Below are 27668 nucleotides of genomic sequence, written 5' to 3'. Positions count from 1 at the left end.
TTAGCTGGAGACACTATACTGCAGTCCCCTGACAACCCCTCCACCAGCCAGCCAATAAGCAGCAGGTAAGGTGGATTTGAGGAGCTGTAGGCATGTGTGTGTGTGTGTGTGTGTGTTGGGGTTAGGGCTCTGAAGAGAGCCCTCCAGATCCCCATTCTAATAACGTACATTGCCACTCCAGACGCAAGGGCAGCTGGGACACGCACACACACTGGCACTAATAAAATTGAGCATCACAATAGAAACCTATATCAATATCTACAGCACACAAAATCAGATTCAAAGCACACCAGACAAACTCTCCATGTACATCATGAATATACATCATATACATTCTAATTTGACACAATGGAACAGATTCTATGAATGAGCTTCTAAAATTTTTAACTCTTTGATTTGCTTAATGTGGGTTAGCCTATATGAGGAGAAATGTGCCCATTTGATCATATGCTAATGTTAATTCTAGTTTAAGCCAGATTTTACGGATTCTAAAGAAAATGTCGGTGGTTCTAGCCCTTTAAAAATGCTATGTAGTTGATTCTTTTTTTAGCATATTGCCATGCGTATTGATTTTTATTTTGTTTATATTTTATATATACCACGCTTTAAAACTTTTGGGGTGGTACGATTTTAATGTTTTTGAAAGAAGTCATATTTATTTGAAATATAGTTTTTTTGCTAAAGTAAAAGTCTTTACTGTCACTTTTGATCTGTTTAATGAATCCTTGTTGAATAATGAAAGAAGACAATTCTGACCCTAAAATTGAACAGTAATTTACATATAATAATAAAATACTTAGGGTTAGGGATTTGAACAAAGCTGTAACCCCTAAATATGACAAATAATAGTAGAGGTTGAGAAACTGTCTACCTCATCTCCAAAAAGTGCAATACAGAATATGAATTGTAGTTCTATTTCATGTAAACTCTTCCTCCACCTCTGTGAAAAATGGAAAGTGTGTGAGAAAGCGAGTGCGTGTGTGCGCTCCAATGAACGCAGCCTCCTTACATCACTCCACTTAGTGTTGTATGAGAACTCACAGCCCTCAAATATTCAACACTTTCGCAATGTCAAGGGGGGGAGACAAGGAGGCATCAACAAACAAACAAGTGCAAAGACCCCCCTCCTTCCTGCATTCACACACACACAGATCCATCCAAACTGCTGAGTATGGTTAAATATTAACCAGCGCTAAAGGAAATACCATACACCCACGTGTGCCCACACATGCCAGCGGGGAAGGGATACAGGGCATGGGGGGAATGCGGCGCCCCCTGGAGGGCTCAATCAGAACCGGTAGTGTGTAAAAATGAGGCGCGCTGTCAGAGAGTGACAGCAGTGCCTATGGAAGGGCCGAAGGGTGGGCGGTTGGGAGTTCACCTGGGGAAACAAAATAACAACTGAAAGAAAATCTACACACACACACGCACACACTTGCTCACACAAAAAGTCTCTGAAGTTTCTAACAAAGGAGTGGAGGATCCAGCAGAGTAGGTCTAGCTGCGCTGATCGGGGCGAAGCATCACTTATTTACCAGCTTACATCTGCACTATTTATGGGGCACCAGGGAGAGGCAGAAAGGAAAGAGGGAGACGGAGAGAGAGGGGTGGGTGGGGGCAACACAGAGGGGCTAAAATATGCATGGGGGCTGGCTCTTCTGGGAGCTAGAAAAAAGAAAATGGGAAAGGGAGAAAGAATGAGAGAGAGAGAGTTGGAAACAGTTTGAGGAAGGAAGGGAGGGAGTTGGTGGGAGTACGAACGAGAGAAAGAATTAGAGACAAGATAAAGGATAGAAGCAAAGTTTGCCATAAGGGAGAGGGGGATGATACAGTAACGTGTCTTGCAAAGGCTCATGGGAAGGTGAGGATTAACTCCGCACTGGGAGGGCATGCCGGGTAGGGCACACAGGCCATGCCCGTCCATCCATTCAGTCTTGTTAAGAACGTACACACACGTTCAAGTCTCATTTCACCTGGGCAGGAGCATGATAAAACCCGGCCGTCGGAACGGAGGCTGACTGCTCTATTCCTCACCACCGTCACTGCTCAGGTGGGCCTGGAGTGGATGCGGGGGGACGGAGCGGATGGGAGTGATGGGGTGCGCCCGCTGAGCCATGGGCTGGTGAAAGTATCTCGGTTGGCCGGCCTCAGGGTGAGGCAGACAGTGACCGACAGGGTCCAGTGCTCCCCCTGCTGCTAAATGGACTGACCGGCCATATGCCCAGCGCCGCCGGCCTTATATCACTGTCACGCCGAGGCTTGGGGCTCACGTGGAGGGGTGGGGTGTTTGAGCCATGCAGGAGATTTAGGTCACACCCCCCAAGCCCCTAAAATATTAAGTCATGGACCTGAGTACGCTATTAACCTCACTCCCTGCTACTTATGAAGACCCACCCACCAACACACACAGGCGGGCACTGGAGGGGGCTGCAGGAATGGTGGCCCATAGCTCACAAAGATGAATGTAACTTGGGCTAGGGCAGGATGCAGCTGACCCCAGCGGCCCCGTGGCAGTCACTGTGGGCTGAGTTATTCACAGTCCTCCCCCTACTCAATCTGTCTGCCCCATAATCAGCACAGAGAGAGAGGCAATTGCCTCCATATACTGCCACTGACCTAGCAACAGTATATTAACATTATTGTTATGTTTTCAGAATACATATTTTATATTTCATGTTTGGCCTTTATGTTTTGCCACTTAAGGAGAGAAATACTATCGGAAAATGTTGAAAGATTCAAACTCAAACCGAAAGCCGAGCCTAACAGGAACAGGAAAACTGTAAGGTTTATGTTAGTGCATACTGTACAATTAGGGACGTACCAAGCCTGGGACGGGGCCCAGTGCAAGTAAGTGGAATTAAGGGGTTCCACCTTGGTCTGTTCGCTTCCTGGCTCCCTTAAGTGCAGGGCCCGGTACAGTCGCACCAATTGCACTAACTTGCATGCAATACAGAACTTCTGGTCTATATTTGTATAATAGCCGAGTGAGAATCTAGCCAGCTGTGCACAATGAGTAATCAAATTACATGTTTTGGTTACAGGTTATTTATTTGCTAGGAAGGAATTGGCTGGAAGAGGGAATTATAACGAGTTTAAAATATGTCAAGTATGAACCAGGTTTAGCAGCAATGTAAAGCCTTGTACAGAACCGCTAGGCTCCAACAGCAAAAACGTTCAAGCAACTACAGAAGCAGAAGTACATTAAGATTACTGTTAGTTTAGCACATTTTAGTTGGGGCATGTCAGCTAACTGCAAGGTTCCAACACCAACACTAAAGGCACGTTCACATTATAGCAAAATAGGTCCATTGTCTATTGTCTACATGGCAATTTCCTGTGAAAAACGTTAAGAATCTGTGTGAGGAAATCTTTCATCCTTGTGCGAAATTCCAGATTGCGTGGAAGTGACTAGATTTTGCCAGTGAAATTTTTGCAGAGCAAAGGTATATACGACCACATTTTAATGCAAATGAGAGTTCTCATAAGGCCACAAACACAAATATGTCTCTTAAATACTTATAGGTCCACTCCAATACAAGTATTTTTCCAAACATGGTCCTTCAACAATACTGACTACAGCACTGATACTATCAAAGTGTTACACCACTAAAGACGAGTCCCTAAAAGGGGAATTAACCAGTTAGCAGTAACTTTTTTAACTGGCACATTTAGTTCTAGCCCTTTAGAAGCGACTGAGTGGGAGGAAAGTGTGTGTGTGTGAGTGTGTGTGTGTGAAAGAGAGAGATTTAAATCCTGCCTGGCCCTTAGGCTTGGCTGAGATGTCTGCATTTGTGTTGGTGCTAAAATTGATACTATTTTTCACCTCATAGCTCTGTGATATCTCCAGCTAAACTTGAGTCAGCAGATGTGTCTCACTGCTCTGCCATGTCTGCTTCCTACGGGAATCATTACCACGGGCCAGGAACATCCAGAGGTGCTTTAAACCAACCACAGCCACTAGAATGTCTGTATTTCTATACAAAAGAACATCTTTTTGTTGGGCAATGTAGACACAAAACTCCTGACCAACAAAGAGTCAGACTGCATTGTTGTGGTACCAAAGAATGTCAATAAAGGCATAAAGTGTGTTTACGTCACCAGCGATTAGCAGTGACAAACTGACTAGAAGTCGATCATTTTCAATAAGAAGTGATTTGAGACAACATAGCGCAATAGCGAACGTTGGCGATGAAACAAAGTTAAGGATTAAATCGCAGTCAGTGTATGTCAAGGCATACAGTCATGGCAAAAGGAACCACAGTGGGTACCAAAAAGTTCTACAAAAAAAGTGCACAGCACTTTGTAAATGTGTGTGGTAGTGCTTGCTCACTAAAGACTATATGTGAGTGTGTGTCAGTCTACAAGTGGAGAGGTTCAGGGCCTCCCTCAGGGAACTCAGATAAAGGATTCAGTAAAAGAGAGAGAAAGACTATACCTATCACAGTAGAGGAGACTGAAAGAGAAACAGATACAGAACAAAGACAAAAAGAAAGAGAAAAGAAAAAGAAACAGAGACTCATCCGGAAAGGAATATTGTCAAGTGGACAAAGTGTGTTATTGTTACAGTAGCCAAACGGCTTTTGATGAGCTGTCAGACATCAGCTTGTGCTGTGAACTTGAGCGTGAACCTGTAGGGCATACAGTTGTCTGTACAGTATCTCTAACTGCTCAAGGCCATCAGAACTGTGATTAGTGTACATTCCTTCATATATAGTGATTAGTGGTGCAGTGGTTTTTTAACTGGTTTTGTTTGATTTTACACAAGATGTGATCCAACACAGTACTAAAAAAAAAATGAAAATAATAGAAAATATTTATTTCTTTGCATTTAACATTGTTTTTATTTCTAAACCGAGATTTTTCACTATATTAGTGCGTGTGTATATAGTCACAATGTCTACGACAGTCTGTTTTTATATATGCATTGCAAATGTAGCAAGAGTGGGCCTGGGACAGCATTCCCAGTTGTCTGCCCTGACGATGCGTGTGTGTGTGTCTGTGTGTGTGTGTAGATGAATGCGAGTTCAAGCAGTCACAGCAGGTGGTGTGATTGATTTGCAGAGTAATGGGTCTAATCGTTACTGGCTTGAGGATGCACCTTGTTTTCCACTTTAATTCCCTTATTAGCTGTGATCTGTGTCACATCTGTGTCTATCAGGACTAACTGAGATTGACTACAGAATACAATATTACAAACGTCACAAAGCAGATACATATTTCGCTACTACAAGGAGATGCATTGCACATATGGCATAAAATATGATTAGAAAACAATAAAACATGAACATCAGAAGTTCTTACAGTAGATGGCTTCCTGGAATATTGAATTCTGACTGGTCTATCACAGCACAAATATTTTCCTTACATAGCCGTTTCTAGATTCGAGTTTTTCTTATCATTACAATTAAACTGGCTTTGGAAAGTAAAGAGTTACTTGTGAGTATGTTTATTAGGAACTGTATCAATGCATGGTTTACATCGATTGTAAGAGAAATATTTTGATACTTGCGCATTAACCCTCAAACCGTATTCACTTTATAGCCCTTAATCCTATAATTGTGGACAAATGTTGTCACAGAGGACTCAGGTGTGATCCTAATTTTTATTCATTATAAATGTTATATCACTGTCTTCGATAAAGTTTTGTCTATCCATTTATGGTGTTTTTTTTTTAATTTTGGGGGTATTTTTTAATTTATTTACTTCAAAAAGTACCATATTTTCTATGTAAATTATGCTTATTTTTATGTTTTATTTTTTAAAATTTTTTTTAACTACATTAAAATATCATTCCAATAAGTTCTTAGAGCTAAAACCTAAAGATGAAGTGACTTTGCGGTCACCTGGTGTCTTATTTTGGCTTATTTTAGAATGCTCTAAATTACAGTTTTTCCCATTCATTTCTATGGGTGCCCATTTTTGACCCAAATACAAAATTAAAGAGTTTTTTTTTTCACCCACTTAACATTGTAGAATTGAGTCAAAAAAATTGTGTGTTCAGGAGGCAAACTTAGGAAAAGTAGCCAAGTCTTGTACCGCTCAGATCAAGGGAAGTATTTTTTAAAAAAAATAAATCACAACTATTTTGCCCACATTTGTCCAGAATACGGTTTTAGGGCTATGGAAAAATCTGTAACAGTTTGCCACATTTACCCAAAAGAAAATTTAGCATTTGAAACTTTAGTAAAATCAACTTTTTTGTTTATCCAGGACTCCATGCGGTGACACATGAAATATTGTTGAAAGTGAATGAAAAAAAAGGGGGGAAAAAATAATGGCCAATAAATGTTCCAAAAATGAATTTTGGAGTCATATTCCAGAAATACATGCTTTTGTTGAACTGCCATGTGATTCTGCATTACTCACCTGGAGCTCAGTTTGGAAGAAGAACTTCTGTGGACACTGGGAGCAGTCATATATCTTGTCCTCCTGTCCGTGGACGGCAAAGATGTGCTGCTGCAGCTTATTGGCCTGAACAAACACTGGAGGGAAAAGACAGAAGGGAAACAGCAGTCAAACGATTGGCTGAAACGCTTTACCCAAGAGTGTATGGAGAATTGACTGTGAAAATAGCTGATTCGATTAAGAACTAATCCTGAGTGAGAAATTAAAAAAAAGAGAAAAATCCATGACTACCAACTTTCACGCTTTGGGTAGGAGAGGGAGAATAAAAATAATGAATTTTTGGGATTTGAGACAATGTGTCGACACTGGAGAAAGTGGAAGGGGGAGGGGACGTTCTCAAATGAAAAGCTCTCAAACTCTCTTTATCGGAGAGCAGGGGATGACAGCCGGAGATGGAGGGAGAGACAGAGACAGACTAAAGTATCCCCACCAGACCTTGTGATATTTATCAATAAATCATTCCTCTATCCTCGGGTTTTTAAATTCCGTTCGTGTATTTTTTTTTTTTTGTTTCAGTAAACTTAAGTTTGCTGTGTGTGGAGACTATGAATTATTGAGCGTCCCTGGAGGAGAAGGCATCCGCTTACTTATTCATGAGCCACACAGGAATAGTGTTAAAGTTTAAAAGAGGACTGCGTACCTGTAAGGGAGGAAAGGGGGAAGAGAACGTGGTGTAGCCAAACAACTCGGTAAAGGTGAAAGAAAAACGGAGAACTAATCCGCAAGGAGGAAGAGAGAGAGGGAGACAAAGGGACGGACAAGGCGAAAGAACAAATAATTTGATCAGAGGGGTGGAGAGAAGGAAGAATAGAGGAGTGAATGTGAGTGTACAGTGAATATAGATGAAGATGGAATTGGAAGAGGAGAAATTAGTGATGGGTGAAGGAAAAAAAGAGATGAATTAGATAAAAAAAGAGTGCATAATTATCTGGAGACTGGTGTGTTGCAGTGTTGGGGACAATTTGGCCTCCAACACTGGTCTTTGATGTTGACAAGCTCAAGTAATGATTTCTGATTCCCAAAGGTTAGCTGACAAACATTTCAAAGTGACTTTCAAACTTAGTGTGAGGAGAAGCAAACACACTGGGCCTGTTTAACTTAATGCACACGTACGCGGAGGGTCCTACCCTGGAGAGTGAGAGCGGATTACACTGACTTTCTATAAACCTGCCCTTTATTCTCTGACCTCTCCTCTCCTGAACACACACATACGCACACACTCACCAATGGATCTTCTCAAAGACATTAAGCATGACAACTGGCCAACAGAAAAAGCTAGTAGTTCATATGAGATACTTTACAGCGTATAAAACGGCTGTTGATTTGACGAAGCCAGTTAACAGCGGGCTCTTGTTTGTCTATTCTACTGCAGTGCCTTCTGGTCCAGTGAAAGTGGGACATCTGACAGGGGCTCGATCTGCCCAGGGGTCATGAGTCCCACCAGGCATCACAGCGGGGAGATCATCTCTCATTAGCTTTAGCATCAGCTCAGCAGGATGCCTGCACCAACCGCAGCCTCCTGCCTTGGCCACGTTGAACTTTATTAACCATTGTGTGCTTCTGCATAAGAGTGTGTCATAATATCTTGCTTCTTTCTCAAGTCTAGAGAAACTGATCTTGATTTACATAATAGTAGGTATGTACAGTATGTGTGTATATTTTGATCTTTATGAATTCTAGAAGTTGATCGTGTTCTCAAAGGAAGTCCATGCCTGGTCTTTCCTCTCTCTCTCACCAGGATGAACAATGAATTTAATAGTTAATTCAGTTCAATTAGCAGGACAAGGAGGAGAAATGGAGCAGAGGAATGGAGGGGGGAGAGGGGGGTGGTGTAGATGAGGATGAGATTGAGAGAAGGGGAGAAACTAAAAAATAGAAGAAATGAGACAAGAAGAGACAAGAGAAAGAACAAGATGAAAAAAGAAAATAGATGAGACAAAAAAAGTGAAAAGAAGAGAACAAAAAAATTAAGAACGTGATGAAAATAGACAAGAAGTGAGGAAAAACAGACAAGAAAATGAGGAGATTTTTTTGAATGAAATGAATAATGGAAAAGAGAACAACGTGAAAAAAAGGAAATGGAATAAAAACAGACAATCAGAGAAAGGTTGAAAAAAGAAAAATAAAACGAGACAAGAACTGCAAAGAGAAGACTAAAAAAGTAACAAAATATAAAATAAATGACAAGAAAGGAAATGAGACAGAACAAGATGCAAAGAAACTAAAATAAAGAATGAGACAAAAAAAAAAACTCAAAGAGAAGAGATTAGAAGTAATGAAAAACCAGACAAGAAGGGGTGACACAATATGAGAAAAGAGAATGAAAATGATGATGAAAAGAAAAAGAGATAAGACAAGTAGAGACAAAACGATAACAGGTTGAAAGACAAGAAGAGAAAAGATGACAAAAAAGTAAAGACGTGCTTCTGCATGCGATCCGACATAAGGGAATGAATGTGCTAAATAGTGCTTATTTGAGTGCAGTTGCCCACATGCATGGCTATGTGACCGTACACACTGAGTGCAGTTACCCTGTCATCACTGGCAATGTGTATCCCCCACCTCCCCCCACTCTTTGACTGCCCCTGACCCTACGACCTCGAACCCACCAACCCCCCGGGCCGGACCCCTCACCTGTAAAGCAGACGGGGCACTTGAAGGTGCCTCCCATGCCCTCGAAGCTGTGCTCGATCAGGTGACACAGGAGCTTGGCCGGAGAGTCAAACATCTGGTTACACAGCTTGCACTCATGATTGATGCCTTCCTCTGCAACACAAGATGACGATACAACAGGTTACACACATTGGCTGGGTCAGATAGAGAGAATGAGAAACAGAGAGACACAGACACATGCTGCCAAAAGACAAGGAACGACATTTTTACGCATCAACCGTCTGCGAGGGCGTCTCGTAAGTGAACGGTCGAAGCCTTTTCAAGATCTCGAGCGAACGGGGTCGTTTTTTCTGTTTCTTTCTGTCCTTGCACATCATTTGTGGTCCCAAGCTTATAATCTTCAGCTCTGGACAGTATGACCACACGTCCCGTCCCTCCTCCCCCTCCTCTGCCCAGTGCCGTCTCTTTCCCGGCCGGTAATTGCCTGCTGCCCCCCCAGTGCTGCAGGCTCTGTGCCCTCCCTCTGCCCGCTGCTCTATTTTAAGCTTGCCTGAGTGACATCAGTGCCGCCCCCTGCTGGTGTGGGACAGATGAAAGGTGGGCGTTGTGTCCTGGCTGGACGCCTCTGCTCTCGTCTTATCACCCACCCGCCACACAGGCCTGAACCCAGCCCGCCTGCCTGCGCTCCATCAGACACCTACCGCCAGACTCCCACCCTGATCCCCCAAGCCCCTAACTGAGCCCTGGGGTATGGTAGACGCCAACACTGTGCCGTCTCCCAGACCTCTGTCTTCTCAAAGCGGCCAGCACCCCGCTAGCCCATGCAGACAGGCCCAAAGAGTCCTGCTGCTGAGCTACAGGGTGCGTGGAGGGTTAATAAAGTCTTCAATCATATATCCCCACCATCACCCTGACCTCCACCTCCCACCCCTCCCTTCGTGAAGCCACCTCTGCCGATTCCAATCTCTGCTCCGTCTCAAAGGCCCACACAAGGGTGCTCTAATCCCCGTTTGAAAGGAGCGGGAGGATAGGCGGAGGGGGCAATGAGAGTGGGGGGTTAGGGGGATTGGCAAGGGCACCGCTTTGGTCTGTCCTCCCCCACTGCCTACTAAAAGACATTGCGTTTAGGAGGGGGGGGGGGGGGTGAATTCCTTTCGGGGAGAATGAAAGCAGCGGCAGACATAGGTTACGACTGAGTTTAATATGTCAAATGCCTTTTGGAGGAAAATATGCTCTAGTTCGGGGGCCAGGGTTTGAAACGGAAACCAGATCATCTCGAGATTCAAGACGAGATTCGTTCTTTGGATGCAAACTGAACGAACAAGAACAGGGATGAGAAGGATGCAACACCAAGTGAAACCATTCCTTTTTGGGAGAATAAAAGAGGTTATGACCGGGTTTAGTGTGTCAAATGCCTTTTGGAGGAAAACCGGAAATATAGTAGTAAAGGGGAATGTTTTGTACTAGACAAGCTCCGGTCCACAGCTATGATTAAACCTTTACACACAAATAGAGACAAGAGGGAAGCAAGACCAAAGTGAACGCACTGCAAAAAAATAGAAAGAAAGAAAAAGCTATCCTTAGTGAGCATTTTTTGTCAAATCTTTTAGGATTCTTTTCTTGCGATCTTATCTTATACAAAACATTTCCCAAACCAGTCAAGATTTTTCTTTAAAAGGCGTTGGACATGATAAAGCTAGTCACATTGCACACAAAAAAACTGTAATAAAACTTACTGTTTATTATTTTGTGGTTTTCCAGTTAAAGTATGTAAAAATTGTTGTTACAAGCAACACTGCATAATATATTAAGAATATAAGTGGATTTTGACTTAATGCAATGGCAGATTTTACGTTTTTTTTTTAAGTATTAAAATACCTTAAAAAAAAATAACGACACCTTTTTTTTGCATCGTGACTAGCTTTAGTTTGTCAAATGCCTTTTGAAGAAGAATCATCACTAGTCTTGGGGAACTTTTTGCACGAGACAAGATCCGGTGCATGGATGCAGATGAACTGCATGAATCCTCTTTGAGAAAGATAGACACTACAAAACAAGACAACATCTGTTCCGTAAATAAGAACGGATCAAAGCATATGTACGTGCACAGAAACAAGAGGGAAGCGAGACCAAAGTAAAAAAATTGGGCAAAATGAGAGAAGGAGAGTTAGAGGAAGAGAATTCTGCTAAAGAAAGCAGAAAGCAAAGGGATAATTGGGCTGTCCAACACAAAGTAATGGTAGCCAAGGGGCCTGTGAGCATGTGTGTTTCCGCATGCGTGTGTGTGTGCAGTAAAAGTAAGCCTCTCTCTGAAAGAACTGCAGTTGATCAGTAAGTACAGAACATGCTCCATCATCTATTTTCCAGTCTGCGCAAAAACACTAAGCTCTCCACTTCATTGTCTGTGTGTGTGTGTGTGTTTGTGTGTCTATATGAGAGAGTGATGGGGCTACGTTGGGATTACCGTTGCTTGTTACTGCAAACCAGACTAGTGCTGTCAGGGAGAGCATTTGATCAGTGAGGCTGACACAAAGGTCTCAGAGAGGGGGACTGCAGTGTGCTAGGGGAGCCATCACACCACTAAAGAGGAGAAGACAGACGTGTAGAGTGCAGCAGAGGGCCTAGGAAGTGCATGACAACAACACGCTCTTTCATAACTGAAACTAACTGGGGGTTAAAAAAAGAACAAAAGGACTTTACAAGCACTGCGACACATCGTGAAAGGCAAACCGAAGAGATTTCAGAATTCCTTCCCTTCATCTCGGAAAGCATTGATGCTTGGCATGTTGTTTATGTATATATATACACATACAGTGTGGTTTGCATGTCACTATGTAAAAAGATGTTGGCTTTGTTGATCCGATCACGATCGAGGTTAAACAATTCAATTGCCATCCACCTTTTGTCCTCAAAGAATTCCACCCCATATTCATTGCTTAATAGAGCCTGTGCTAAGGAGAAACATGAGGGAAAATAGAGACATAAGAGCAACTAGAGGCAGGGATGTGCGTCTGAGAGAATATTTAACTGGAATTGAGAGAGAGAAAGAACAGGAGGAAAAAAGAAAACTGGCCGCCTCTAAAGGTATGCAGCATCTTAATTGAGAAACGGCATGAAGCCTCCACACATTCGCAGAATCACTGATGAGGGCTTTCCAGGACATCGATAGAGGGAGGGAGGCGGAGAGGGAGTGCGAGAGAGAAATGGCAAGAGTATCGAATCAAGAAAACAGCGATCGCGCAAACAGATAGGTGGAAAGCAAATGAGTAAAGGACGTATTCATGTGGTATTCCAGGTTGTTATTCCACTGACTGAGCAGGCCGACTGCGCCTCTGCAGTGGATGCTGCTGCAAAGCTTGGCCAATGTGCTTCCAGCTAATTGACCAGGGGGAGCCAGGTGGCGCCCTGGCCTGCGCCGCTCCTCTGGGACGGGCCCATCTATATGAGAGTGCCTCCCTCCTTCCATCTTGCTCTCTCTCTCTCTCTCTCTCTCCACCCATAACCCCCTGTAGCGTGCACTGGCACACAAATGAGCTGTGTAGATGGGAGCTGCACATCCCATGAGGCTCAGCACCTCTCGCCTGGCCCTGAGGCCCGCGGCCCCCGGATTGATGGCCTGAGCGGTAGAGAGGCAGAGCGGGAGAGCTGTGGGAGACGAGGGGAAGGAGGGGAGCGAGCTGGGGCGAAAGGGGGTGGAGGTAGCGGGCTTCTCTAGGGGGTGAGCTCAAGGTGTGTTGCCATGGCAACTCAGAGAGGGAGAGCAGGGAGAAGCGGCGGCGTGCTGAGCTTGACCCGTGCTGGTGGGGGTGGCAATGTGGGCCAAAACCGAGTGCACACACACACACACACGCACACACTCCTACTGCAGGGCTAGGGGGGTCTCGAGAGCGCTTGCTTCCTACTCTTTTCCTTTCTTTCTTACGCACAAACACCGAGTGCTGCATTGCTAAAACAATCCCAGGAGCCATCTCTCGACTTTCACACTATTCATGCACACATCGACTCAATCCTCAACGTCTCCTTTACACAACTTTCATTCATGCCCGAAAAGTTAAACCCAGCCCTCGTTGACTCAACAAAATATACATGTAGTCCGATTGCGTTGCTGAGAGCAAAAGTGGGGGACACGACTAACTCATCCGTGTTTTTTCCTGGCTGTCGGTCTGATTCACACATTTCCTATTATCTGCAGCAAATATTTCCGGAATGCTCTCTCTCTCGCTCACTCTCTTTATCTGGCTGCCAAACGGGATGGAGTCTCCGGCTTCGGATATTTTTGGCAAACGTGGACGGCATATGGAGTTGACCAGCTTGGAATCTCCTATCAGATTACATAACAGTAGGACGCTGGATCCCTCTACCCTGCAGAAACCGACCTTCATGCAAACAAGCAAACAAACAAACTCTCCATCCAAAGCGCACGCCACCTCTTTGCTCGCCTACTTCCTCTGTCATCGTAGTGCACGACTAAACTCATGGTGTGTCCTCGCTTATTTGTCGCCGTCTACCTGCTGGTGTGGTTTTAGTGGTGACTCGGGCTGGTGTACGAATGAGTGTGGTGAATTTCTACCAACTGTGGCTATTGACTCAGAGCTTAAGCAAGCCATTGAGACTCATAGTCGAATAAACATACTGGCATACAAATCTAGCAGTGACAAACCTCAGTACTAAAAACGTTACTACCAAATGTCTGCACTTTAAATGGGATGTTTTATTCATGTAGACATCTATAAACATGTCAAAACTTTGATTACAGTTTTTTTTATTCGCTTTGGTACTATTTTCACAAGTAAGGTGTACATTTTCAAAACTCTTATTGCTAATATCACAACAGATCATCAAAAGTGCACTTTTTTCAAACATTCCATCATGTTTTTTTAACTGTGTTAGTACAATTCACACAATCACAAAGTATCCTTTTCACAACACAAAATAAGTGTTTCATCTACATTATTGTTTCATTCACAGTAACTGCCTTTCATAAAGCTCTTACTATCAAACTTTTGATTTGCATCTCTTTTTGTTCAGTTTAATACTTTTTTCTATTATTTAATCCAACAGATCTTAATGGTTAATCAATTAATCATTTGGTAAACCTATAGATTCTCATTTCAGCAATATACAGTATATGGATTTTGAGAACTACAGAAATAAAATGTGTGTTTGTATGAATATTTAAATTACATGTAACCACACATGATGAATACTCGTGATAGCTAATTGATTTCACATATAGTGGTGGTAACCAAAATTGGCCACTATGTACTGTAAATGATTGTAGAGGATGTCTTCATTGATCCTTCACTTGATTACATATATGATGGATATTTGGAAATTATAGATTATGTAAATGTTGGGTACTGTAAGTGTATTGCCTAATGTTACAGTAAAACTGTGTAATCTGTCTTTTACAGTATAGTACTGTAGCATATTCATTTCAGCACTTCTAAGGCCAATTTGAAACATGTATCTTGCATTGTTTGCCGTTGGATGAACTGATTGTTAAAAGTACTAAACTGAAAGAAGATCATATTGTTGTGTTTCAGTGATTAAACCAAATGTTCTCATTACATATTACAATAATCTTGTGTTTGAAATAATGATTATGTGGACTGAAAACATGTGCAACTGACTGAAAGCATTACATCAGGTTTTGAAAGAATGACTAGCTGCGTTACAAGTGTGATCAGTTTAGATTTTTGTACTAAGAGTTTTGAAAATGTACACCTTACTTGTGAAAATAGTACCAAAGCGAACAAAAAAAACTGTAAGTTTAACTTGCTAATCAAGATTGTGTTCATTTCTTGCTTCGACCAGGGGTTTGAGCCAATGCAAATTGAACTGGGATTGAATTTGAAATAAGGAAGTAGAATTAAAACTAATCAAACAATTCAAATAACTAATTAACTACAAAATAAACTTTGCTACAAACTTGATTTTTTAAAAGCCATGAAATTAGAAGCTTTAAAGACTTGTAGATAGATAGATAGATAGATAGATAGATAGATAGATAGATAGATAGATAGATAGATAGATAGATAGATAGATAGATAGATAGATAGATAGATAGATAGATAGATGGATAGACTCTAAAAATGCTGGGTTGTTTTAACCCAATTTTGGGTAAAATATGGACAAACCCAGCCATTTGGTTCAAAATGTAATATAAAAATGTAACCCAATGGCTGGGTTTGTCCATATTTTACCCAAAATTGGGTTAAAACAACCCAGCATTTTTGAGAGTGTAGATAGATAGATAGATAGATAGATAGATACAGTAGATAGATAGATAGATAGATAGATAGATAGATAGATAGATAGATAGATAGATAGATAGATAGATAGATAGATAGATAGATAGATAGATAGATAGATAGATGATAGATAGATAGATAGATAGATAGATAGATAGATAGATAGATAGATAGATAGATAGATAGATAGATAGATAGATAGATAGATAGATAGATAGATAGAGTTTGTGTAGTTAGAATCCACAGCATTCACTTGCATTAAATGTATTTCGGGATTAAGGGTTAATCTTAATGGGAGGTCTATCAATACCACACTCTTCATTATGACTGCTGTTTCAGATCTCTGAACAGCACAGAATCAAATTAGCTATCCGAAGTCTTATTATGCCTTGTTACTACCAGGGTGCACTCATTCCGGAGAACTTCATTACCCATAATGCACTGCAGGATCAGCCGCACAAGTCTCGCACTCTGTTTAGCTTATAAGCCAATGAAATGCCCCCTATAACAAACCAACCACATACTCTTCCAATCAAAGAGCTCTGTTCGTAACAAGTGCCCCCCTCCTAATTTCTACTCCACCAATCAAGATGTGTCAGCAGGTCTGACCCCCCGTGAGGCAGGCTGGTCTGGCTGCAGTGTTGATGGCCACCCAGTGCTCTCACTGAGGCAGCGCTCTCTCATTTCCAGCACACACAGATAAAAAGACAGCACACTGTGCTGCAGATCGAGTCTGCAATCAAAACAGAGCTCAAATGATGGATAAAACATGCATGTTTACTGCACACTTTACAGCACCCTGACCTTGCAATACCTGGAAAATGGCGCGTGGCTGTTTGTAACACGGCTTTTTTATGGTTTAAACACAAACTGAATTATGAAAAATTATATGTGTGACTCTGTTGCCAGGGCAAATGATATGCGTGCCCATGCACACACACAAACAGTAACCCACCAACATCATCTTGTACATACAAACCACCCTCGACCTCACAGTCATACACACTTGAGGACCTGATTGTTAGCGTGTAATATATGCACAGCTATTTGTGTTTTGAATGTTAATTGAATGCTGGAAAGTGCCGGTGGGGGAATAGTTCTAATCAGCATACCAATAAACCCTTCACATGATAAAGTCTTTATAAGAAGTACTTACTCCCATGGCCTCCATATACCTTAACAGTCACTATACACCTCCGCCTCTCTCCCTCACCCATTATTTTTCCTATCATCTGCCCGTCTTTGAGCCTTCCTAGACAGCATGAAGTGAACACAAAACAGCCATGTGCTAACATATGCTTCGGTGACCAAATAATAGTAAATCTACACCATAAAAATTAGGAAAAAGAGACATGTGCGGCGTTGAAGCAAAAGTGCAAGTCGCCATGACAACACAAAAGCATGAATAAGCTCATCTTACGTGTATAATCAACACCTCAGAACAGCCAGGTGACTTGGCCAGGGCCTTGTTAAAAGCAAAAGAGACTAAGCAACATGTAGAAGACGTGAATCCATATTTCAAGGTCGAAGCGAGCCGTAACTCCTTTGCCAATCTCAAACTTTTATTGGATGTGGACACACACACACATGAGCTCGCCCGTGCTCGCACAGCCCCAGATTGCTAATTGCAGTATAGAGGGTAATTATGGCTCTGGTGAGTGGTCAGCAGAGTATGAGCTGGCCAGTGCTGTTGGCCGGACCTGGTCTTTGTGGGGTCTTATTGAATTTGAGGCCTGGTGCAGTGAATTTGGAGTTGGCTGAGCTGTTAGTCGGCTGCACACACACACACACAGTCTTTCTCTCTCTAATACTGCAATCTGCCACACGACTTTCCGAAGACATGACGGGTTGCTTTTGAACACAATAACTGCCAGAGGACGCAGCTGCCTTTACTATTACAAACACACAATGGTCACATTCAGCAAAGTGTGCTCAACAGTCCTTTATGGCTCTGTAAACAGTAAGCATTTATGCTCTGTGTGCACATATGCGTATATATATATACATATATATGCGTATGCACGTGCGCATTTAATTCACACCTTTGGGTGCGCCTGGGGCTTTTTATCAACGCAAGATCTCCCAAATGCAGCTCAAAAGCAATATCCATGAACCATTCCACCACAATTGCTCTTTGTTGATTTGGTCCTTTGGGAAACGCCGAATTCCTGGGACTTCATTTCTGTCCTCCCCCCTCTCGTTCAACCCACTGAACCCACAAACCACATCCCAAGTCAGGTCGCCTGTGCCTACCCGCTTCCACGTTCCCGTAGCTTTCATTTCTTTCCTGTTTTTTCTTTCTTTACTGTATTAGGACACGTCTACATCTTTGGTTGGCTGGTTGTGAATTATCTGCTCACTAAGGAAGGGGGAAAAATTCTGAGCAAATATGAGGAAGCAGCAGGATGCTAATAATGCACCTCCAGCTGTTCAAGTTAACCTGCAAATGTGTCCATCTGTACCTCCAGAGAAAGAGAGAGAGAAAGATAAAATGCTAGAGAGGATAGAGAGGGAGGGAGTTATACAAATGAAAAGAGATTGAAAGGATAAATGTGCTCACATGAAAAAAAGCAATGATGGAGGTGGAAATAAAATGGTGGATATTCGGAAATAACTAAGAAAAAAGGGGCAGAGTTAGACTGACGGGGAGAGAGAGAGAAAGAGAGAGAGAGGGGAGGGGTCCTGGCAGTAAGCCGGCTCTATTTGGATGATTGTGAGCAGTCGGAGTGACCTTGCTGCGTCTGGACCGTCCCCGCCCCCTGCCCTGCGTCCGACTGTGCCCTGCCTTTGGACCCTCACCCAGGGCCAAAACACACACTGCCCTCCTGCTGGGGCCTCTAGGGAACACAGGAACCGTGAACATATCATATTAACTAACACACACACACACACACATCCTTAATATCACACTAAATAAAGCTCACACATAACCACAAATCACACATTTAATGAAGACACTGCATCATTTGTAGGTCATGTGTATGAACCTCTGCCAAAAACTCCCATGGACGCCCCCTCCTCTCCCTTCCATCACAATCTTTCCTCTCGCTGTTCTCAGTTGGTGCGTCTATAGACTCTTCCTCTGTAAATACTGTCATATCAAAGATCTTCAGTGGCTGTTTTATGTGGATGTTTACAAACTGATCTGAGACACATCATCAGCACTGATGATCAGAGAGTCGAGGCTGTTAGGGGAGTTCATTGAAAAGAGAAGAGCTGCGAATCTGTGGGGGAGAGATGGGAATGCTCGAGCGCAGCGACAAAGGGGAAGAACGGAGGACGGTGATGGAGAAGTGCAAAAATTCAGGTTATCAGAGCTGGCAAGAGTCTAATAAATGTATTTAAGGGATTGGATTAGTCATATCCGCTTGATGAGTGCTAACCTACAGCATAAGGGTGCAAAAACAAGTCTTCACTGCTCAACGTTTGAATTAAAGGTGAACTGTGTCGGTTCTACATCACTAGCGGCACCGGCAAAATTGCAAAAATATGAGTTTCCACACAGGTTTTGCAAATAAAGTCCTGTCACTCCCTCTCTGGTGTCTGACATACGACAGATCTATCTGACTTGTTCATCTGTCCGGCCGTTTTTTTTAGCTATTAGTATGAATATGTTAGCGTTAAGGCTATGAATGAGCTGGTGTGCTCCAAAACAGTGACAAAATTCAAAACTTACACTCTTTCACTTCTGCTAAAATGGATCATGGATTTTTATGAAATCACCATGACATTTGATGTTTCTATGACATTTATGACTTCAGCTTTTCATTACATCTTCCGTCCAATCAAATGGTCTCCAGAATCTAAAGCGTCCCATCACTTATGCTATAAATGACCAAAGCGAGCGTTGACAGACACGTCGTGGAGCAATATGGGTTGGAGATGTGTGTTTGGTTGCTCAAACGCTCAAGTTTTATTCTGATTTCCAACTGTAGGTTGGTTAAGAATAAAATGGCTCGAATTTATACACACCTCTACAACTGAATCCAGCGTATCATCAGCTGCGCTCGGATTCGCCTCCATGGTGCTGTCAAGTATGACTTGAAGTCTATGAGGTAAATTAAATGCTATTGGCTACCTGAAAAGGGGGAGGAGCCATTCAACATCTCCCGCCTTATCTTAACATTTCAGTGAAAATTACGTCAATGCAACAAACAAAGCAGCATGTTCCAAGGGACTTCAGTTGGCATTTAAACTTTCTAACTTTGTTTTAAAGCCTTTTAAACTATTTCAATTTCTTCTCAAGTTGAAAATTCAATTTTCATTTTAAATTCTAATACCTTACATTCTAATTGCAATCTGCATCCTGATTTATACAATTTAATTCAAAATAAGGGACTAAATTCTCAAAAGTTATTATTTTTCAACTTTTGGTCAAAAAATTTGGCATTCTTTCCTCAAACTGTTACCTTCTTCCAATAAGGCGCACAATTATCTTAGAAATCAATGTCACAGCATTTTCTGACGTTGAAATGTCACAGCATTTTCTTGACGTTTTCATTTTCTTGAAAGCAATAGTTTACACATTCGGTGATGTCAGCCAACAAACGGTTTACTTAGTTTTATTTACTTTCGTTTTTAGTAGTTTCGTACTTTACTTCGTATTAAACTGGAATAGAAAAAAGTATTTTAACATCAAAAAATGATACATGCATACCACCTTGATCACTACCGTGCATCCTAAAATCATGCGCAGGAGTTGCGTTTACGTCTCAATTGACTGTTCTATCCCCTGTGCAGGGCGCTGCCTTTGATGTGACTTAATGGAAAGGTTTCCTTCTGCAGATTAGGGAATAGGGAACGACTGAGCAGTTTGAAAGAAGGCCCATCTTCCCTCAGGACTGCAACACGCTCTATGCCTGCATGATATCTTCTCTGCATGCCACTTCCTCTGAGCGTTCATCTACCAACATGCTTTGCCCAGCTCCTCTGAGTCTAAATCTCCCAGCATGCTTCTCTTCCCTCCACCCCACCCACTGAGACTGGCCAGGCCATAGTGCACCTGTGAGTTACCATGGTTACCCGAACCTGTCTTTTGTGATGCTAGTATTTATATACTTAAATACAAGCGAATCAATAAATTATGCTGTATTAATTATTCGAAGGTTAGGATTAAATATACATGTGTTTAGAGATTTGTTTGTACATTCATACAGCAGCAGGGCTTTTAAAACTGCCATCTTGGATACGGCATTCCCAATTCGGACAATGACTCCCAGCTGACACTGACGTACTTACAAACACAGAAAACAAAGGCCCCCATTTCCTAGTGTTGGATAGAATTAGACTCATGTTGAAGCTTTAAAAAAAACAACAACAAGAAGAATGAGTAGGAATTGTTTGGAAAGTGACTAAAGAATTTCATACACTATATCCCAAACGCTTCCTCACTATTTTGCATAGAATTTGTTTTCCAAATCCAATTATTTCGTAAATAGAATTATTTACAAAGGACATCTGTGATTTTTATATGCAGATTTAGTAGTTTTTACTAAGATGGAAGTGTACACTTTCTGGCTATGGAGTTAAGGACGTGTGCATCACAAATCTTATTGAAAAATAAAAAAAAGCTAAGGGAAAGAAACTAATTAAGATGTGGATCATACCTGATTCTGCTACTAAAGTGGTGGTTCCGAGGACTAAAAAAAACTTAAACTTAAACTTAAATCAGATGGGATGCCAGCAGTACCTGAACCACCAACTGTTCCCAGAAAGGTTTTGGCAAAAAGATTTACAGTACATTCATAATGAAGGTGCACAAGGCAGTTAAAAAAGAAATTTAGCTTTAGTAACAGAATTTGTCAAAAGTCAAAATAAAGTAGGAAAGGTGTAGAAAAAATGTAAGTAGAAAAAATGTGTGTGTGTGTGTATATATATATAATTGATTTCTTATCAGTCTCCAATCCCTTTGAATCAAAAAATCTATATGCGCTGTAATTCATACAATAGTTGTCTGTAATTTTTCACAGACATGTTCAAATCAGGATTAAAATAAAACACAAATTTAACTGAGCTCCTCTGGGAAAACTAGTCCTGTCCAAATTGTTATTTTGATGCTTTTCTTTCCTAGATATCTTTTCCTTTCTTTCTGACTCCTTATATCTGAGTCCATGCAACTCTCTTAAACTCTCTTTCTGTCCCAGACAGACTGTCTGAAGGTTAGCAGAAACAACTAAAAAAAAAAAAAAGCAACCACAAAGAAACACTGAATACTAATATTAATATCAGGGTGTCAAAGGCTTGAGTTATTACAGATGACAAAGCATTAATCGGGTGTGCACAGGGCATGTTCCCCTGAGGGGTGGCACCAAACTGGATGTTCAAAGACCCCAGAAGAATAAAAATCAATATTAATGTGCACACATCCACAACAAAGGAAGTGTGTCAGTGCTTCTGTTTAGAGGATGCTTTTTCATCCTAACTTTATTTTTTTTTTCTTAAACCATGTTCATTCCCCCATTGAGTGGAGGGAGGGGGGTGTTTGTCCCCCTGGGAGAACTCATCTGTCCCACCTAAAGAGTCCTCAGTCAAATCAAAGCTCCCAGCAGCCCAATCGCCCTAATTCAACATGTCACATCCACACTCACGGGAGTGAAATGAGAAGGACAGCACAGGAGGGGGTAAATACTCCACTTTCCCCCATCTCTTTCACTTTTCCTTTCCAGTTTTTATACCTTATGTTTATGGTTTTTTATTCTTTTCTACTTTTTAAGGACCTAGACGTGGCAGACAGAATTAATGAATCTTTTGTACGAGTCTAAACATGAATTTATCTTTATGAATTAGTGAACCAGACCACTATATATGCTATTATAAATACAGATATTTTAAAATATTAAAGTTAAAGTTATTTTAAAATATTAAAGTTTTGTAAAATTACAAAGTATTTTCAAGTTAGCCAATAACTAAAATGTTAACATATATACAGAAAAGTTTACCAAAATTACGCACCTTTCAAAGGTTTAAAACGATCTAGTCTGAATTTTCTCTTCAGGAGCAGTGAACGAAACTCGCAACCTCAGAATGACACCAACAATTAAGCTGAGAATCAGCGGTCGGTCTAATTTCATTGGAGGTGCACAACAAATTTGTCGAACACATGCAAGATACACACACATTTAAACAGCGTGCACACACACAGATGCTCGCACACACACAGGCCAGATGGAGCAGGCGAAGCAGGGCCAAGTGCATGTGCACCTCATCCGTATGCCGCGTTTCCTCACTCCAGTGATGGCTCCTCAATCGTTACGTCTCAGGTTTGAACTCCTGATACGAGCAGCATTGTTGTTCTGTCATCTGCCCTCCCTCTCGCTCACACTCATCAAAATAACATCTGTTTACATCTATGCAAACACCTGACAGGCAGCTGATGCCCCTTTCTCTACTCTGCTATAACAAAACGCAACAGAAAAAGCGCAAAAAACAAATAAATAAAGGGAGGGAGGGCGAGTCTAAAACCGGAGCACATCTGGGTGTACAGCCACTGGCCTGATCCAGATGTGGGCCGCCAAGCTCTGCAGGCGAAAACACACCTGGACACATACAGCAGAAAAACAAAGGGAAAGGGGGAAAACGGGGGGGAAACAATCCACCCAAGCCCCCCACCCCCAGTCTATCTATTCTCATCCACTCTCTCTCATTCACTCTTTCTCTGCATGTAAATCCAAAAGCGAGCATGGAATTGTCTTGTCCATGTGTGGTGGCCACTTTCATCTACGAATTTGAATGCACAAAATTAGCTTATTCGTGGGCTAATTCTATAACTGAACAAGGAAAAAAATGAGTGTGAAAGTCTCACAAACGGCTGTCTCCCTCAAACCCCCCATGGCGGCCCATGCTTAATCCCCCATGATGCACCGGGGCACTTTCGGAGCCACTGAGACCCACGCTGGCGCCGAGGGCTCACACACATACGGCCATCCAGATGCTATGGGTAATTAACCTACCTCTGTGAGTGAGCGAGTGTGTAAAAGTATGAGAGACAGATATTGCGCATGCGATAGAATCAGTGCCATTATAAGACGACAAAAGAAAAAGGCACGATGGTCACGAATGTGCACTAGCCTGAAGAAACACATCAGTTGAGACAAAAACATGAGTGCGCACACACACCGCAGCAGTTGAAGAGTGAGATCAGGGATGAATGCATGCTGTGGCACAGGGGAGGCAGTTCTGGGCTTGGCTATGCCCAGGGTCTTAATGACTTAATTGAGGTAATTATTTGGATAAGAAGTCCAATCACCTGCCTCTTTTCCTCAAGGTCCTCATCAGAAGCTAATTAAAGAGGCGCTCCCAGCGCGAGGCCGACCGGTGCTACGTCAGAGTGCTAAGAACTCAGTAAAGAAAGAGTAAACTCTCCACGCACCCACATCCCACTTGTCTTGCCAACCTCCTGCTGACCTCTGCGGCATTATTTGAATATGTAGCTTTTTGGCTGTGTTAAATTTAAAAAAAAGGAATCAAGGAACTTTTGAATGCATTGTTTGCATAACATTGATACTTTGCATTTTCTCAGTGTATGCTTCCGTTTCTACAGTGAAATAAGTGCTATAGTCATTAAATATTGGTTTGGTTGTATCTAAAGCAGAGATTTTCAACAGGAGGTCTGCAGCCCCTAGGTGGGCCATGGTGGTATTGCAGGGGGTCTGGAATTGTTGCAAGATCTCCAAGAAATTTTTGTGAAAAACTAGCGGCAATTTGTATTAAACAAAAAAACAAACAAAAAAAAAAACATTAAGGTACCTTCAACCAAAGATGAATTTAAGATGTTTAATGTTTCATCGTCTCTCCTTCATTAAAAATGATTTGAAGTTTAATGAGTTAAATGTATAAATATATGGCCCAGTGATTATTTTTAATGGCTTGCAATGTAAGCATCATAATAAATGATGTAAATGTTTTAATATGGTACTATCAAGGAGCCCTTTGAAAAGAAATTAGGCAAAATCACCATAAAAGTATCTTAAGTAACTTTTATGTACTATATACCAAGTCTTATGAAGCCATTTGATATTTTTAGGGTGAGAAATAGAGCAAAATTGACATGCTGGATTCATTGAGTCAGTAGGGAGTTCCCAAAACAGTCTGATTCATGAACAAAATCATTTCGAATGAATTAGAGTCAAACGAATGAATCATTCATGAATCAGATATCACTATTTGTGTCATAAATACTCTGAGGAAAAGACCGGGGAATGTCAAAATTATTAGCGAATAATGGGTTGGGTTTTATCATATGGCTGAAGAAGACTTGGAATACAGGGCACACATCTTACAGACCACTTTCGTTACATAAAAAAATGCATCTTGTTTTCTACAGAAGAAAGTCCACCATAAAGGTTTGACACAACATGAGGGTGGGTTAATTTCTAGTTGAGCTATTCCTTTAAGACCTTGGTTTCAGCCTTGATCTTGTCTATCTGTCCTTCTTTCCAATCCTCCACATCCATTCACTCCTGTAATGCTCTAGAAACCACCTGTCAGCGAATTCTCAAGTCGCTTTTCCCGCTCATATTTTCGATTTCTCCTTCCTTCGCGGATTCTTATCGTTTACCTCTCAAGTCTCACGATTTCCTGTCTCATCCTCGCCCGCTCCGTTCCTCACCTTTCTCTCTCTCTCTCTCTGGCGAGGTGGCATGGAGTGAAGTGAGGCTGTGCTGGTTTAATTGCGACAGCACCCTCATGAGCGGCTGGAGCTAGGGCCGCCTCAACACCTCCGCAGAGTGTTCAAGGGTAACCAGCAGGGGTCTACCACCCCCCTACTCTGTCTCTCTCCCTCTCTTTCCTCTCTCACACACACAGAACGCAGTGGGCCCCTCAAACAGGCGCCCAGAGAGTAGCCGTCAAACACTCACTCCTCACATCTCATTAATCAGCTCCCAACATCAAACAGTAACTCTGCTCCTTCCCGGGGGCCTGCCCGTCCACCCGCCTCACACTGTTGTGTCTGTCGTGGCAAATGCATTTCTGTTTCTATTGTGTATGTGCATGCGTGGAGCATACTGAGTGCGCCAAGTCTGTTTTGGCCAGTTTGTGTTGGATAATGAGCCGAGTTAAGACTGTTGAGCTGAGTTTAGTAACTGTTGCCGGTGCCTGGGTCAGGACGTTGTTTACGATAGTCCGCTCGCCTGTTGCAGAGGGTTTTATAAGCGTACAGCGTGCTCTTCCCTAAGGCTCTATGAATAAAATTCGATACTGTCTCTCTTCTGACTGAGCTGGAGCGGAATTGGCATTTGCATGGTAGGTTATCATGTTGGACGCAAAGGTTCTGTACTGGATATCGGCGTATATCTTTAAACAAGTCAAAATTGAGAGACTGATTTCTGATAATGAAGTGATATAGATAAAATGGGTTGAAAATCATTTTGCATTTTCTATTTGTATGAATTTGCCATGTTTGCATAACATCCTTTCTACTAAGATACTATCCAATTTTTCCAACATATATAAGAAATAAGTCATTAAATATTTGTTAGGTCATATTTAAAGCAGAGAATTTAACCAAATCCATCACCAAATGTGTCAAAATTTAGAAAGTGATTTGTGATATTTATTCTCTAGAGTCTATATTATAATTATTTATTATTATTATTGTTATATTATTTATGAAAAACTAATACATTTATTTTTACCTTGACAACAATGTGAAATAATTTGTCAGGTTTTTGACCAAATATATTATAAAAAATATATGCATACAGAAAATTATTTATAATATAGAACACAAAAATAAAATAATATCAATACAAATATAACAAAAACAATAATTAGATAATAATAATAAAAAAATAGGGCTGGGCAACAATTAATTGCAATTAATCGCATCCAAAATAAAAGTTTGTGTTTACATAGTATATGTGTGTGTAGTGAGTATAATTATTTTGTATATATAAATACGCACACATGCATGTATATATTTAAGAAATATTTGCATGTATATACTTTATATATATATATATATATATATATATATATTTATTTATACATAATTAATATTATATAATATTATATATATGCATGTGTATTTATATGTACAAAATAATTATACACACTAAACACACATACTTTTATTTTGGATGCGATTAATCATTGCCCAGCCATAATATATATATATATATATATATATATATATATATATATATATATATATATATATATATATATATATATATATATTAATATATGTCAATGATATACAAATATTTTGGTAAAATGTATTCCTTTATGGCAGGCTAGTAAAAATTATGGAAGGGCAAAAACAAATCACTAACTTCCTTTTGTGTGCCTACTAAAGTGTGCCTACTTTTGAAGGTGTGCCTGGTGTCAGTCACGCACTTGCACCTTAATGCCATCCATTTCTAGTGGTAGTCACCTCTAAATGACACTAAAACATTCTTCCCTGCATTGACTTCCCCCTTTTATGAGTGTGGCACACAAACAGGGCGATTAGACAGCAGCTGAAGGTTCCATCAGCATTTGAGCAACGATTTGCCTCTCCCCAGCTGCAGCCCATTACAGGAGGGAATGAATTAATAAACCAGTGAGGGGAGGGGGGGAAAGTGAGAGGAGGGGGAAAGCGAAAGGGAGAGGTAGAGAGAGAGAGTGAAAAGAGAGAAAGAGTGAGTCTAGCCTCAGAGCTGGCCTGGCTGGAGAGCTCATCTGAATATGGACCTCGTTAGTACTGTAGGTATGGCTCACAGGCAGAGAGATAACACACACATGCAAAAAGAGAACAGCATAAATACAAAAGTCATAAAGTCTTGTAGCGTAAGGCTCAGTGTCTAGGGAGAGGAGCAAAGCAGAAGGACTTGGGGAATTTCGAAATAGAAGATGATTTTTATTATCTGCAGTGTCGAGATGCAACACTGTCTCTCATAACGACGAGAAGAGTATAAAGTATTCAGAGCCTGATATATAGAGTTAGATGAAAGCTATTAAGTGTGCCAGTAAGTTACTGCACTATTAGACCCTCAATATACTCTACGCTAGTATGTCCATGCAAATGATTCCAGCTTGTTGCTCACAATGCAATTAAGGCAATGGTGTATGTGCAGAATTGCGCATATGGCCATTTGTCACGGCATCAATGGTTCAACTTGTCATGGCGGAGCAACAGATTGAACGATCTTGCTCAGCAAGTTAGTAAAAAACAACAGAGATGTGGTATGAAGAACTGAACTTGATTGTACTTTTCAAACACTATTTAAGTAGGTACAGTATGTAGGTATTTAATATAGTCCCAGACACAAACATTGTTGGCCTACAACGTCTGTGAAAATAACTTCATAAGTACACTTGCTTGGTGCTTACAGTGAGCAGCCATTCTTATAACTTCTAAAAAGGTGGAATTATTATTTTCTGAATCTGACTGCTACTTAGCTTTTATAGCCGAGT

The 27668-nt window shown here is 41.3% G+C and overlaps 1 protein-coding gene across 7 annotated transcripts in view; it reads right to left on the bottom strand.

Annotated features, from left to right (window-relative positions):
* Positions 1 to 27668, bottom strand: part of znf423 (zinc finger protein 423) — a 162847-nt gene that overhangs the window by 14946 nt on the left and 120233 nt on the right. For 6 of the 7 annotated variants that reach the window (XM_039693310.2, XM_039693312.2, XM_039693311.2 and 3 more), the window contains 2 exons: positions 9040 to 9171; positions 6367 to 6482 (listed from right to left, as the gene is read on the bottom strand). In XM_039693310.2, coding sequence (XP_039549244.1) covers positions 6367 to 6482; positions 9040 to 9171 — 248 coding nt within the window. The remainder of the gene's footprint in view (positions 1 to 6366; positions 6483 to 9039; positions 9172 to 27668) is intronic. The other variant, XM_089116415.1, reaches the window with a different exon arrangement.

Source organism: Pimephales promelas, chromosome 10 (genome assembly GCF_988280905.1).
Source record: "Pimephales promelas chromosome 10, fPimPro1.hap1.1, whole genome shotgun sequence".
In the NCBI taxonomy this organism is placed as follows: Eukaryota; Metazoa; Chordata; class Actinopteri; order Cypriniformes; family Leuciscidae; genus Pimephales; species Pimephales promelas.
The sequence above is the reverse complement of the archived record's forward strand: the minus strand, read 5'-3'. Positions and strand labels throughout refer to the sequence as shown.